The sequence below is a fragment of the Geospiza fortis genome, unplaced genomic scaffold (assembly GCF_000277835.1).
Source record: "Geospiza fortis unplaced genomic scaffold, GeoFor_1.0 scaffold40, whole genome shotgun sequence".
NCBI classification, from domain to species: Eukaryota; Metazoa; Chordata; class Aves; order Passeriformes; family Thraupidae; genus Geospiza; species Geospiza fortis.
Window position 1 is genome coordinate 9,335,538 of NW_005054297.1, and position 15,250 is coordinate 9,350,787.

At 36.5% G+C, this 15,250-nt stretch overlaps 1 protein-coding gene across 1 annotated transcript in view; it reads right to left on the reverse strand.

The window, feature by feature from the left end:
• TMEM156 (transmembrane protein 156) overlaps positions 1–12,626 on the reverse strand; it is a 17,139-nt gene extending 4,513 nt beyond the window's left edge. The window contains exons 1-5 of the mRNA XM_031064962.1: positions 12,527–12,626; positions 7,890–8,171; positions 6,391–6,639; positions 4,199–4,306; positions 961–1,068 (exon numbers count right to left, since the gene is read on the reverse strand). Of these exons, the coding sequence (XP_030920822.1) occupies positions 961–1,068; positions 4,199–4,306; positions 6,391–6,639; positions 7,890–8,171; positions 12,527–12,626 (847 nt within the window). The remainder of the gene's footprint in view (positions 1–960; positions 1,069–4,198; positions 4,307–6,390; positions 6,640–7,889; positions 8,172–12,526) is intronic.
• Between the last annotated feature and the right edge of the window lie 2,624 nt (positions 12,627–15,250).

A 15,250-nucleotide genomic window follows, 5' to 3' on the forward strand; every position in this document is an offset into this window, starting at 1 on the left:
ACTCTTTCCTAGGTAAAACTGAAATGCCATGAAATACTGAGTTGTAGACATAAATTATTGAGTCTCCTCTTACTCCCGAAGAACTAACAAAACAAAAAGCAAAGTACTTAAGCCTTAAGTCATATTTAAAACCACTTTTTTAATTTGCTGGCTTTGTATTTTTCTTGTTTTGAAGGGAGGTTAGTTTGCCATTCAGAGCTATTATTCTATATGTTCATGTTAATCTTTTTAAAGATTAACAAAACCAGAATCTATGAAATGTATTAAAACATTTCACTCTTTGAGCAATGTCAGTAACACTCACAGCAACACCTGGTAATTGGCACTCACACAAATATTTGATGCCAAATCCAGTTTTCTAGAATCCAAATTTTGAGTTTAGCCGTCATTTAATTTATGTGTGGTAAGCATACTACACTCTCTGAGGACCACAATTTTTTACCTATCTGAAACTCAAAAATTGCATTTTGTGGGAATTTGACCCTAGAAATAGGCTATGAAGTGCCAGCAAAACCATTTATTGAGTCCTGCTGCAGCCATTCGTTCCATGCTTTGATAGCAAATTTTATCAAGAGTCACAAACACATAGAGCATACGTACACATGTGTACATCTCTGTATACTTTTCACACACACACAAAGCACTCAGGTGACAAACCTCAAAACTGGCACACAATATGACCAAAAATTGAAAGTTCAAAGTCATTAATGCAACACACTAGGAAGACTGGGAGAAGCACTCTCACGTTATATATATGTCTTCTTATAGTTTTGTGGTCAGATTTATTTCTTTAAAACAAAAAAGTGTTTCCTTAACATAAGCCAGATCAAATTTGTGTAGGACCAAGGTAACTCTGAAACAAACTCGAAGCATCTCTTGACAGGAAAATCTTAAAAGGTCTTTCTTGATCTCCTCATGCCTCAAGATTTGTTAAATTTTATTCTACTTTTATATACTTACCAGGAAATGGATGAATTTTAGTAGCAGATACAGTTCTTCTTGCATGTATGGAACTCTTTCTTCTTAGAACAGTAGAAACTGATGTTGCTACTCTTTGTTTATAATCTGCTTTAAACAAAATGTCTTATGTTAGCATCAGCCCTGATTAGAAGGAAAGCTTGTAAACCCCTTATTATTAAACTGTTGAATACCTTGGAAAGTGTTTAAAAAATCAGGAAGGTGTTGGAATAAGATGATGAGAAAAACCAAGGGCCAGATGATTTGTATTTTCCTGAAAGTAATTTTGTAGAAATTCCATTCAGATTTGTCCCTTTCAAATTATTCCTTGCCTTTTTCTAAACTGTGTACCTTGAACAAATTTTGGAAGGATATCAAGAAAACTACATATTTCAGTACAGCTTTGGACTCTCACTGCTGACAGTGGAGTAGCAAGGATGGACTGCACAGGCAACCTAGGAAGCTGACAGATTCCTTGCTAGTGTGGGGTGTTCATCTCAGGAAGCACAGCCTGAGAGCAAGCTCCACAACCCTGGCAAAGCTAGAGCTGGATTGGGCACCTCTGGCTGTTCCTCAGCACCCAGTTCACAAACTCTCAGTCCTTCCATCCTTCTGCTGCTCTCTAAATGCTGTGCTCTCAGTGGGTTTACTGCAGACAGTTGTGCAGCTGTTGTGGTTAGCCCTGTTCAGCTGCGACTGCAGTCCAGGGCTCAGCCAGCTTCTGGTGACAGGCTTACTCCAATTCTATGTAACAGAATTTATTTTTATCTTTTTCCTTTGAGAACACTAAGAAATTCATTAAGTTAAAATTATTTAGGTCATGAATTTTTTTATGACTAGCCAGTGGAGATCTAAAGGACTAAAGCCCCAAGCATACACTGTAACAGTTAATGTCAAAGGAAGCTCTGGAAATGTTTGTGAGACAAGAGTGGAAAGGAAAAGGCAAAACAATTAATTTCCAGTTTAGGACCTTTGTCATGCATCAGTGGTAACCTTCACCAAATTTATTTGGATATTTTATTTTATGCACTCATCAAAATAGCTTAATGATTCAGAGAGTCTCATAGTCTACCTAGCAGAATATCTTGCAAGGTCTCAAGAGGAAATGAGTAATTCCACATTTCTTAACAGCTTTCAGTGGTGCTCAGAAATGAAGAGAAAAAATACTAACTGAATTATGGCTGGAAAAATTCATAACAGCTGGTTTAGAAACATAGCTAATAGTTCTGCTCTGTTCTTTGAGCACCACTGAAAAAAAATAGTGTATAGACTTGCAATGAAAGGTGGCATCTTAATATATACACATGAACCTTGTTTTATTTTTTATGCACTTGTCTTTTTATCAGTAACATAATGATGTTGGTTATAACGTTATATATTATAAATTTAACTCATAAACCCACTCTTCCTCAATTAGCATAAAATGTATTCTTGAAGCTAGTAAGTTATTAGAAACCTCAAAAGGGCATCTCTTCCTCCCTGTTTGTGTTCATGATGATTCTGAAAACTTGACTTTAATAAAGAAGTGATGTTTAAGAATAAAGGTACTAAATCATTAATCATCACTGCTTACAGTTCTACATTAAAAATAGAATGTTATGACTCAAAGCATAGAAAATCAGAGACATGACATTTGTAATTAGTTTTCAAATTACAAATAAAAGTCCTTTAAATTAGAGCACTTGATAGCCCACTCATAAAGTCGTAATTTACACTTTGTGGGGTTTTATATACATGAAATCTGTCTCAGAAATTGGTTTTAGCAACATGTAAAATATCATGTATTTTAAGCAACATAACCTGGTAAGGAGCTCCTTTCATCAAGGTGGGGAGGGTACAAACTTGACATCTTAAGCAATTATTTTGCTTAGTCATTAAAGATATATGCATAAAGTATTTACATTATGCAAAAAATCACAGAAACATTTTGTGTGTGGGCACTACTCTTCCTTCTGTTCAGTTATGAGTAAAGCTAGACTTCTATTGCTCCTTCATTACAAAATTACCTGTGCATACAGTAAGGATGACCAGGGGAATGGATAAGGCTTATTATTTGGTTTGCTACCCCTGTGACCAGGGTCTCCTTTCAGCAGCTCTGAACTACAGGGGAATGCACTCCTGCCTGGCAATAACAACTAAATGCTGGTTGTCTGGAGGCATTCTGCCCACTCAGGGCTGACACAAGCAGAACGTCTCTGGAAGCTGCTGTGGAAAGCACCTGAGAGTTATTCCCTCAGGAAACAGCTTAAGTAATATTCTTTCCACAGTGATGAAAGGTAATGCGCTCCTGGTACCACCTACTTCTGACTTGGGAAGAGAAACAAGGACCAGCAGCTGACAAGTGGTCAATTTTTGGCACTGTTGTTGTGCAGAGGACTTTATCTTAATTGCTCAAAGGTCTCAAGCTCAGGGTACTCCTACAATTTTATTCTTGTTTTATTCACTGTATATTGCTAGAGAAAATACTGTAAATCTGATTTCTGCATGTATCCCAAGAGAAGAGCCTGTCATGGCTGAAAGAATATTCTAGAAACAATTGTTTCAATCTGTGAACTAATGACAAGTTCTCTCATAGCAAAGTTCCAATCACTTGGAATAGTCAATAGTGATGTTTCAGAAATCACAGCAATGTTTTCTTTGCTGAAGTAATAGCAAAGAGATGAAATGTTATCTGGGCTTAATTCAGCTCTTGGCTCAAGAAGGTGCACCTTGGTTGCACTGCATGGGATTACATCACCAATGAATTTGAATAGCCAGTTTTTAGGACAGACAGATGAGTGTATATCTCCTCATATCTATCCTGTAATTTTTCCTGACTGTGACCTAAATAAATTATCTTCAGGAAGGAAAGGGTGTTTCAATTCACTTATACTGATCATTGGGATTTCTGCTTAAAACTTTCCACAAAGTTTAACAGTAATCGTTTCATCTGCTGAAATCAGTGTGAAACCAGAAGTTCATATCACTAAGCCACCAATCATCTATCAAAATCCCCACATTTAATTTGCCCTCAACAAGCTTGGATTTGCATCTACAATTTTTGCATCCACCAAAGAGGTGAGAGGTAATACTATCAACCATCTGAGTACTTCAGTCAGTCTCTAAGAAGCTTTTACCATTTGACAATCAAAATATCAGTGTCTGAGCTACAGTAATAATCAACAGTTTTATTATTATAAATGAATATATTCTTACTTGCATAGAAATTTAGATTCATGCAGATTAACTTTTTGTTACTTACAGTTCCGTTTATTTTCTTGGACTATTTTGTAGATGACGATTGAAACAGTAAATACAAAAACTACTGCAATCATAGTGAGCCAAGTGATCTTCATCATACACATTGGATCTGTCCATAAAATGTACAAGAGAGAAAATTAAGCAGCAAATCACTGGCAGCAGAGAAAAGCAGAATATTCCATCTTGGTAGGTTTATGGATTGTGCCTATCCCCACAGATAAAAACAAAACAAAACCAAAAAAAATAAGAGATTAAGCCTTTTTTTACAGCCTTCTCTGGTTTTTGATGTTAGGTTTCCTGTCTAGAATTTAGCTTAATTTTTGCCTGTACTTTTATATCTATATCTCTATCTATTTCCATATCTATATATCTCCCCACGGCTGAAATAGATACAGATAACTGAGTGAAGGAAAACTTTTCAGCTCAGCCAATGAAAATGCTTCAAAGATGAACATTTATATTTAAGGTAGAACAAGGGTAATACGTGTCCCCTCTGTCTGCGTAAAGCGTGGCAGGGAGTGGTCCACTGTCCAACATTGGCCTGTATTGGCATTCTTAACCTCCTGGTCTATCTTCACATATGAGAGAAGGCACGATTCTACATACAGAAATTTTCTTATAAAACAGTCAGGAAATGCCACCAACAGGAGCCCTCTGGGGAATTCCTTTAAAGTTGCCTTGAGGAAGAATCACATGGGACTGGTTACAGGAGGTAGGCTGCTCTTTTGGACAACAACTGCTGCAGAAATGCATCCACATTCCACAGGGATTTAGTTCAATTGCTAGTACAAGCCCGGACTGTATGCAACAAAGAAATGATGTGGAGAACTTCCCCCTCTGGTTGGATGAATGGCCTTTCAACTGTCTTTGGCAGCTGCATGTTAATGCATATCTTAGCACTGTCAAATAACTGTTTTAAAAACCAGCTATGTTACCATAACTCATAAAAAAACAAATTACAGACTGTAGCCAAACTACTGTTTCTGTTTCCCTGACTTAGAACAGAATAGACTTCAACTTCCCTTGTATCTTCTCCATCCAGAACTTGTGAGGCAAATGCCAATGACCCCATGGCTCATTCCTCCTAATTTAGAACTAAAAATATCTTTTATACAGTAACCTAGGTTCCTTTTAAACAGAGTCTACCCCATCTTGTAGTGGCTTGTAATGACTTGATTATCAGCCTTGCTTAGTAAAAGCCCTGTGCACCTCTTTAGCTGTTTTGAAATAGGGAGAATAAAAAGACATATTGTTAATTTTCATTGCTAATATGAGATTACTGCTACTCAGGTAAATCAGTATTAACAAAGGGTAGTTAGTTCATTGTATTGACACAAGTTAGCAGGGCAAGTTACATATTATGCCCCTCTCATGGCTAGACATATCTATTAAATAAAATCCAAACAAACAAAGCCCAAAACAATCCTAAACTGCGCTTTCTTTAGGATTTTCTCTGGACTTATTTAACATGTTAATCCAACTCTAAAAACCATATTTTTTCCAGTAAAGGTACAGCATAAAATATTTTTTCCATGCAAAAATGAGTGAATGCAATAATCCAGCAATTTCCAAATGGAAGTGTTGTAGATAGACAGAATGGAAGCCCTGACCATGGTCAGGAAATCAAACAAAAAACTTTTGCAGCACAAAGAGAAATATAAAAAGCTGAAGGTTGTCCTCTGGGAAAACTAAGCTTAGTTCAGCTGAAGATTTATCTTTTAAGCATACTGCAGTGAGGCTGTATAGTAGGCTATTGCAGTACAACATTAGAATGGTCAAACCTATCTCCTGATTCTTTTATCACCATAGTTAACACGGATTTTTAAATTTACCTCCAAGACAACAGGGTTATGCCATTATCAGGAAAGGGAAAACTTTATTTCCAGGTTTTGTCACATGCAATTTGAGTCTGTTGCTGCTAAGCAAGAAACAATGTACAGATCTTTACTTTGCTGTATTTCTTCTAGAAAAAAAAATCACAGCTAAACCTGCTTTAAATCATTACAAAAATCATCAGTTGTCTACTATGGACTGCTTTTTAATAAGGGGTGTTCAAAATTGTATTCTCTTCTTGTGAAACATTTAAATATTTTCAAATGATTGCTGGAAGCAGACAACTACCTACTTGAGATTTTTTGCAAGATTATGTTGTTTCTAGTTTGATTTCCATTCTGAATCTCTTTTGTAACTTACATTCCATATAAGACTTCAGTTGCAGTGAAATATTTATACAGTCATTTTGGTCTTCCATCATTGCCAAGAGACAAGAATGATTTAGTTGTTTGTTGGCTGTGTTTGGTCCTCTGACTATAGAATTGTTGATGTGGATTTCCATCAGGTAGTTTGTATTATGCTCCACTTCTTTCTTGGAAACCGTAGTGAAATTGAAATATTTATAAAAATAAGTAATATTTTCTGTTTTCACTTCAAGCGAGCCTTTTGCTTTTGGAAATAAAAATTAAAACAAACCTGTTATACAAGTGGTAAATCAAGAGACAACTCTCAAAAAGTACAGTGAATTCTCTGTCTCATTTGCAAAAACATAAATCTACATTTTCTACATCACTGACTATGAAAAAGATGGATAAATATATACTGTGTAAAGTTACTCTGAATAGATCTAAAGAGCATTGTTTATCTTACACATTTTCCCTGCAAAGTATAACTCTTTTTTGCTTTACTATCACTTTTTTGTTATTGTTGTTTTTGTCAGTTGTCAAAGGCAACAGGCAAAAATCAGGCTATGAGAAGGATAGAACCCAGGCAGAAGCCACATGATGATAGAGATTTGAAGTGCACACACTGTCTATCTGCTATCAGTTGCAGGAGGTCCTTGCTTCGCTTCAAACCACACAATATGTGAGACTTGTGCTGTGTTTACAAGAAACAGGTGAGATATTGTCAAAAGTATTAGTTGTACAGGTATATTGAGAACAGGTTGTCCATATATAAGCTTTATTTTTCATGCTTGTTAAGACAGCTGTTTTGTAGTGAGGAAAATATACGGTTGGAAAATACCTGAATTTCTTGTATTCAGGACTTGGCCTATTGCCCCTGTTGCTGACAATGTTAGAAAGAGGTATCTCTTCCCCAAAGATTTCCAGATATTTGCGAAGAAGGAATGGGCTGCTACTGCTCTGAAAAGATGTGGGTTGCTATCTCTCTTCTGTATTGCTGTGCCATTCCTTAGTCAGTGCTGCTTTCTATAAAACATGTAAGGCCATTTCTGATACTACACAGTTGAGGATAATGCAGACTACAAACACAAAAATGGTTATTTCATCCATAGTTGCTACCAGAATAGTTACCTACTGAATCAGTTCTTTAGATGCAGCCTATCTTCATAATGCCAGCAATCTACGTGTAGAGTTCCATAATGAGATTTAAAAGCAAATTCAGCTTGAAAAATTGTCAGAAAGTACAACTGCTTAGAAATAAATTAAGTACTTTAGAAACTACTTGCTACCAACATGTTTCACTGACAGCTAGGACTGAATGGCGCTGAGAATCTGGCACAAAATCAGCATTTTCTAGCCATGAAAATAAAAGCTAAAAACTGCCATTGTTCACGGACTTGCAAAGACCACAGAGAACCAGAAGCATATAATTTTCTGCTAAGTACCAAATAAAAACTTGCCTTTTATTTTGTAATTAGCTACTTCAAAATTAAGTATTTCTCTTACCCTACTTACTTTTTATAGCTATTGACCCTGATCCTTGATGATCAACATTCACATCCCTCTTGGATTCACATTCTCTCTGTTTAGGGTGGGACTGTTGTTCCCTCCAGGACGACTGGCAAATACATGGAATATTTTGGAAATTGGAATTATTTATAATGACCTTCAGCAAAATAGTCTGGGTTTCTCTTCTTTGTTGCACTGATGTTTTGTAAGAATTGTTAAAAGTACAAAGTGGAAAAGTGGTGTTACTTGATGAACAGGTATCCATGCAGGACATCATTACAGTGTTGGCTGTAAAAGAAAGAGTGCTACATTAGTCAGACAGTCATATAGGACACATGGACAAGTATGCGCTTAGAAGCATCATGTAGTGCATATTCCAACCATCTTATGATGAAATGCACTTTTTTATTTTTTCTTGAGGATTATGACAAGATGTTAAATGCATCATATATAAGAGAAAGCAAGCACAGAGTCTTCCCACAACCTAGATGCTGGGTTTTATTTGCTGAATTGTATTAAAACTCTTGTAATAGTAACTGGAATTTCTGATGGTATCTAGTCACATTCCTGTTTCAAAGCTGCTCCAATTTGACTGTTCTTCAAAAGAAGAGAAAGCACATTTATACTTCTTCAAAAGAATGGAAAACTTGTTTGTAGAGGGAACTCAGCCCTGGAACAGTGAGTTGCCACACTCCAATGCACTTATGTTGTAAAGTAGCTATAATCAGAATGAAAGCTTTCTTTCCAAATGACATTGAAACCACAGAGTGAAAATACACAGCAATGCTGTGAATCCTCCAGCCACACCCTTCACATTCTCTTCTATTCAGTCGACAAACATGGATTTTAATTATGACCTTTGGGTTTGGTATTCGTAGTCAAATTTCAGTATCAAAATACCATAGCTAGAGTACATTAATGCAGTTCTGGCAAGCAGCAAAAACACATAGTTATAAACGAGTGTGATTTGTCTTCCACATTACAGTAGAGCTTTATCATGCAAATTTTTACTTGTGTTAATTTTGAACCACTTTTTCAGTAACTTTGAAGTATTTTTTCAGATAAAAAACCTCAAGAATAAAAAAAATTTGTGTGACCACAACATGAAATATGTATTTATGAATAAACCACTTCCCAGAGTTGATGCTGCACTAACCTATGGTTTTATAGCTATGTTTCCCATTCTAGCAGTACCCTTGTATCTCTATAAAGGGAAAATCTTGTATCTAACTCCCATTATGAGCAACGGGAGCAATGTGATCATAAATCCTTATGAATAGAGAGCAAAATATATCCTTTAGTTGCTTCAGTGCTCAGCTGCACTCGGCCACCTGGGCTTGCAGAGCAGCAGGTTGACCTCAGAACTGATTCAGTAAGAGATTCCAGACAGGATACAGAAATAAAATCCAAACTGCAATGTCAAAGTCAATTATCTTCCCTTTACTAACACTACATCAGGGAGTCATGAACTCCTTATAAAACATAATAAATTGAAACGTAAAACACACAGGTAAAAAAAAGTTCATTTTGATATAAAAAGGAAGACTAACAGACAAAATTTAGGGTTTGATCTTTCCCTGAGGCAAGAAACAGAATTTTCCTCGAAATTCTTACAATCTGACCCACACCACAGGCCATGGAGCAGGCTTCTGCGATTAAATTCTTCCATCTGAAAGAGGCATTTTGTGTAGAACTTGTCTGTGGAGATGAGCCAGGAGCAAAAATGGAATGCTTACTCTGTTCTCATGGCAAGCCATGGCATCTGGGCAACCAGTCTAAAACCACTGCTACAGCTTTCAAGGGCAACTAACCATAATTCCCTAACATATCCTTTTCACCAAGAAATCTGTACATGGACTTGGGAAGCTGCTGACTGCACTGTGACAGACATCTATGTTCAGCACTGCAAAGTCCATTCTGAACTTCACAAATGGCTGAACAGATCCCAGAGCTGCCTGTGAGCCACGTTGTAGGTGTGTCAAAGGCCTGTTATCTGTTGTAGGTGTGTCAAAGGCACGTTATCTGAGCAGAAAAGGCGTGAATGTTGTTGAGTTAGGGAGGGTGCTTCCCATCCTCTTGAAAGGTCTCTACTGAGACAGCTGATCAAATGACAATCTAGCATAAACAAACTTCTTTTTTCCCCACATCACAGGACTGTGGCCTTTCTAAGGAGGGGTATAGATTGTTGAACACTTGAAGAAGGGCTGCAACAACACTACACTTTTCCAGTGGGTTACATGGCAGACAGAGAGCCATACCATACCCCTTGCTCCTTACTGCAGGACTGGGAAGCACCCTCCCAAATGTAAACATCCCTCTAGAAACTTGGAAAGGATTTTGTGAAATCTGAACACAGGCAGTCTGAATAGTAAAAAAGGATTGCTGAGATGAAACCGTGCAAAGTAACTCTAGGGAACTGATTTATATTCAAAGACCTGCAATCACATGCTTAATGTTAAGAAGTTCTGTGATTATAAAATTCTTCTATAAAACCTCTATTTACAGGATGGTTTTTCATATAAAATCCAAATCAATTAAAATGAAAGTATTCACAGGGAAGATCAAAATTTATAAAAAACTTGCTTCCCATTAAGAAAATCACAAATATTTCACTTTGCATGGGTTTGACTCTCTTCCATTTGATCTGCAGTATTCAGTTTTGAGTGAGAGCTGCAGTGTGTACAGTTGCATTTTTTATCACTTCCTTATGGAAGCTGGAGTTGCCACATAATACTGCAGAGATATAAGACCTATGGTACAAGTTGGGGAATGCACAACTGATAGATTAAAGGAGATACACTCCATCAAGTAGCAGGACCCAAGGGATAGACTGGGACTGAAAGCATCAGACTCCAAAAGGATAACCTCCTACTCTAAATCAGTGTAATTTAAAGGTTCAGTGACTTGTAACCGACAAGTGGGTAGCTTTACAAACAGAAAGGAAACATTTCACTTCTGGTAATGCTGAACTGTGTTCTTTTGAAAAAAAATTTAAAGGCTTTTTTTTTTTGGAGAATTTATTTCCCCCTAAATTATTGTTTAATGATAAATTTCCATTTTTATTCCCTCTCCATAATGAAAGTAAACGCTGGAACTTCCCCTGGGATAAGACATCCAGGAATTAGGAGCTTTCTGCCATTCATTTAGGAACTCGCAGAGGAAGAGCCAGTGATTATATTTCACATCTCAAAGATTTCCAACAACTCTGTCTGCTGAAGTCTCATGGTGTAACCAGCAATTTGAAACATTTACAAAAAATTCTGTACATTTTAGGTTTGTCACAAAATCTGAAATAAAACCAGTTTTCAACAGAAGGGTTTTGATGAACCAGAGACCCAAAATCCTTACAGATTTTGAATAAATTGTTCAACATATTTACTTACTAATGTAATTCAGACATCATTACACAGACTGTTATATAGTAATTTAGTTTTTAAAACATCCAAAATGCAGCAATAATTCTAATTTTCCAAATATAAATCTGTGCTGCTCCAACTAAAATTCTGTTCCACACATATACTTCACAATCTTATTTTAGACATGCTGTGATTAAGACAGAATTGCAGTGATCACACTATTGCAGCCTAAAGCACGGCAAATAAGAGCAATCTAGAAAAATTATCATGGAAAAATGTAATTATTCTTTGATGTTTGACACTAAGGTTAATGTTTCCTTCTGGTAATAGTCCTGTAATTGTTTATTTGGATAATCTGTGCTACAAATACTTTGTTTACCTCTGCATGGAGGTAAAACATTAATTATTCCAACATCTTAAACTGAATTATAAAAGTTATGATATTCAAAACTTATGACAGCTTACCAAGTTTGTTCATTTATAAACTATAACAAACCTATACATTATATTCTAATTACTGATATGTCCACTCTTTATGGTTAATGAAAAAAATACATAATTAAATTAATCTGGATATTTTGATACTAAATTATATGCTTCATAAAGAAATTATGTTATGACGCCTGAGGATACACTCTTTGTCAAAGGGATGCTTTTTATTATAATAGTTATTTATTCAAAAGCTTTCTTAGGAATGGATGTGAGAAAACAATTTTAATTAACTCATGAAGTTTTAAAAAAGTAACTTGCACGCATGCATAGTTTGCATTTATCCTAAATTCAGTATCAGCCTCTAGGATCACAAAGAAGAATTTGGCATTTATGCTACAAGACTTGCTTTACTCAGTTACATCCATTCTGCTCTACTTTTTGTTAGATTAACACTGCATATCTCCTTCACAGACAGCATCTCATTGCCAGATAGTAATTGTACAATGTTTTACAGCATTTAAGTATAAAAACTTCTAAAAAGTTGTTTCTGAAGACATGAGCACCTGCTATAAAAGAACATTAACATTTTCACTACTTTCTTCATTATGAAGGCCATAAAAATACATGCATGGAAATAATTACCAAAAATTTTGCAGTGTATGTAAATTATGAACTCATTCCAAATTACCACATATAATTAACTCTGTTGGTAAAAAATCTAACAAAAAGAGTCTACATCCTTTGCAAATTCCACATGTGTGCAGCATCCTAACTATTTCTTTTAGGAAAATAAATAACTTTTCAATTGCAGACTTCAGAATAAATAAAAGGTTATTTTAAAAGCTGATCACTCACCTTCATGGATTTTGAAAAATTCAGGTAAACACAAAATAAACACGATAATTATTCCTAGTCCTAATCTGAAGACCACTGGTTTTCTCAAAAGCAAGCACATGTCACCAAAGCACTCCCATCTAGCGTAGTGATGGCAACTTCCTTCCTGGTTTAGCTTTTAACTTAGTGCAGACATTATGCAAAATAACACCTATTCATTTCCTTTTCTTATAATGACTTTCTCTTTTACTTCTCACTGCATTAACTTGCAGAAAACCACATTCTGTTCTTACATGGGCATAGATGAGGATGATTCATTCAAATATGCTCAAGATAAAATTCATGTACGACAATGACAATAAGGAAAAAAACCCAACTATTTTATATGTTTGTGGAAGTTTTGCTTTAAGAACCCCTTAATAACCACTTTCATATACCTGCTAAACAGTAAGTCAGTTGTCTTTGTGAAGGAATTTTGTTCTCATTTGGCCAAGAAGATTTTTAAAAAATGAGTCAGACCCTCATTATAAAAATGATTCAGAACCACGTGAATCAGTTATGGGGATTTTATTGTTTTATTTATATACATTTGCATGTGGCTAGGTGGAAGATAATGTTATAGAAAATCTTTCAGACTTTATTAGACTATTGATTTGACCATTACAATCTAAAGTTTTTGTACTGGCAATCAGTGATATGCTAAGCACAATGAACTGAGGATGAGTTGTTCATATTATCAATTGCTGCTGTATTCTTTAAAGATGACAGATGTGTTGCCAATCTGTCAAGTGTCTTCAGTTTGCTTTTTACTATTCTTTACACCACAAGAAGACTGGATAGAGCCATTGCTATTTCTATGACATGATGTTCACAATTTTTCAGCTAAATTTTTCAGTCAAAAGTGAAGTATTAATTCTGACAACCACCATGATATTCTATAAATTTTTCTTATACATGAGACTGAAAAGAACATTTCTGAAATGTTATGAATAAAACTACCCTGAATAATGCATATGTAAAACCAAATAGCTTGACTCAAATATAGAGTAATACAGTGTAAAGGATTTCATTAATTCAGAAAGATGTCTTCTGAAGTATTTTTCCCACAAGCCATTAAATATTGAGTACTACCCAAATGAAGTAATACTGTTGAAATTAAAATAGGAAATGCCCTACAAACTCAAAATGCTCTTTTTGTCATCTAGTTATCTCAGAACATGAGTAAGGCAAGTGGAAGCAAATACAGTATTCATTCTATAGAAAGAGTTCTAATGAAGCTGTAGTGAATATAAATTTAGTATGATATTTTAAATGTAGCACTTTCGTGCAAAGAAAGTAATTAAATAAAAGCAAAATAAACTCTGATTTTTTTGACAGAATGGTATAATAGAAGCAATAGGATACAAAAAATCATAGGTATGAGTTGAAAAGGAAAAAATTATGCCATTTATATGTCCTCCATTAGGAATTTTGCTCTACTTTGGTTTTGCTAATTTGCATTGCCCCTTAAGTATCTTCCATATCAGTTACTTACATTTTCCTGTTTTCGGTGTTGTATGGCATTCACCCATCCTATCTGCCCAGAAGAAATGGAGAAAACACTGGAAAACTGCAGGAGGACTTTTCAAGTGCTATGTGTATCTGTCTCTTTCTGATACAGACTATCACCGCTGATGGTAGTGTCTAAGGTCAGAATAGATATTGTGCTATAGGATTCCACCCAAGCTCAGGCTGATACAGTATTAACCTGTGGAATACACTGAGCATTGGATTCTACAGAAGGTGCCTTCCAAGAACTCTGCAGTAAGCTGATATAAGGGGCATACCTATTTTAGGGGTATTGTGATGGCAGATTTTAGTTTTGTTTTGTTTCTGAGTTCAGAGTGCCCATGTATGATCTCTCTGCACATCCCTCAGGGACACCGTAAGCTTTAGACACGGCTACCTGTGGGCAGTTCTCTGTGTGTGCGTGTGTGTGTGTGTGAGTGTGTGTGAACTGACTGAATCAAGTGTGTGTGTGTGTGTGTGTGTGTGTGTGTGTGAACTGGCTGGATTAAGTGTGTGTGTTTGTGTGGCCTGACCACACACCAACCTGGAAAACACGAGCTTTCTTTCTTGGGGACAATCTTCCCTCCAGCTAGCTAGTAATTTTTACACAGCTGGAACAACTGGCATCTTTGAAACCCCTATCCTAATGCCAAGTTTAGTTAAAACCAGCTCAGTCATTTAACGCCAGCCAGGATAGACCTGTCGGATGGGTGAAGCGCACAGCCACGCAGCCATGCAGGCCGTATTTCCTGCCATATTTCCAGGCAGAACGAGGCCCAGCAAGCGCTGTGGGTCTCATTACTGTGTCCAACCTGCACCGCCATGCCTCAGCAATGGCCTCCTGCGCCCTTAAATCAGTTTGAGCAGTTGGAGGTGCATCTGGCTGTCACACAGTCTATTAATTTGGGAAATTATTCAACCTCTGGATGGCAGCAATGTGAGGCATTGCAATGTGAGGAGGGCAGGAAAGGCTGTGTGTGTTTGCACGAGGTGGTTTGGAGCGGCTGCCTCAGCAGTGAGTCCAGGGTCCTGAGAGGAGGCAAAAGGCTGTGGTGCGTATTACCACACGTTTATTTCTCTTAAATGGGGCAGCGGGCAGCTACGGAAATGTCTGGCTTTGTGTTTTTGGAAGAAAGACAAAGACTCCCAGAGATCGGATGAGGCGGACAGAGCCTCCCGGGCCGCTTCCCCTGCCCC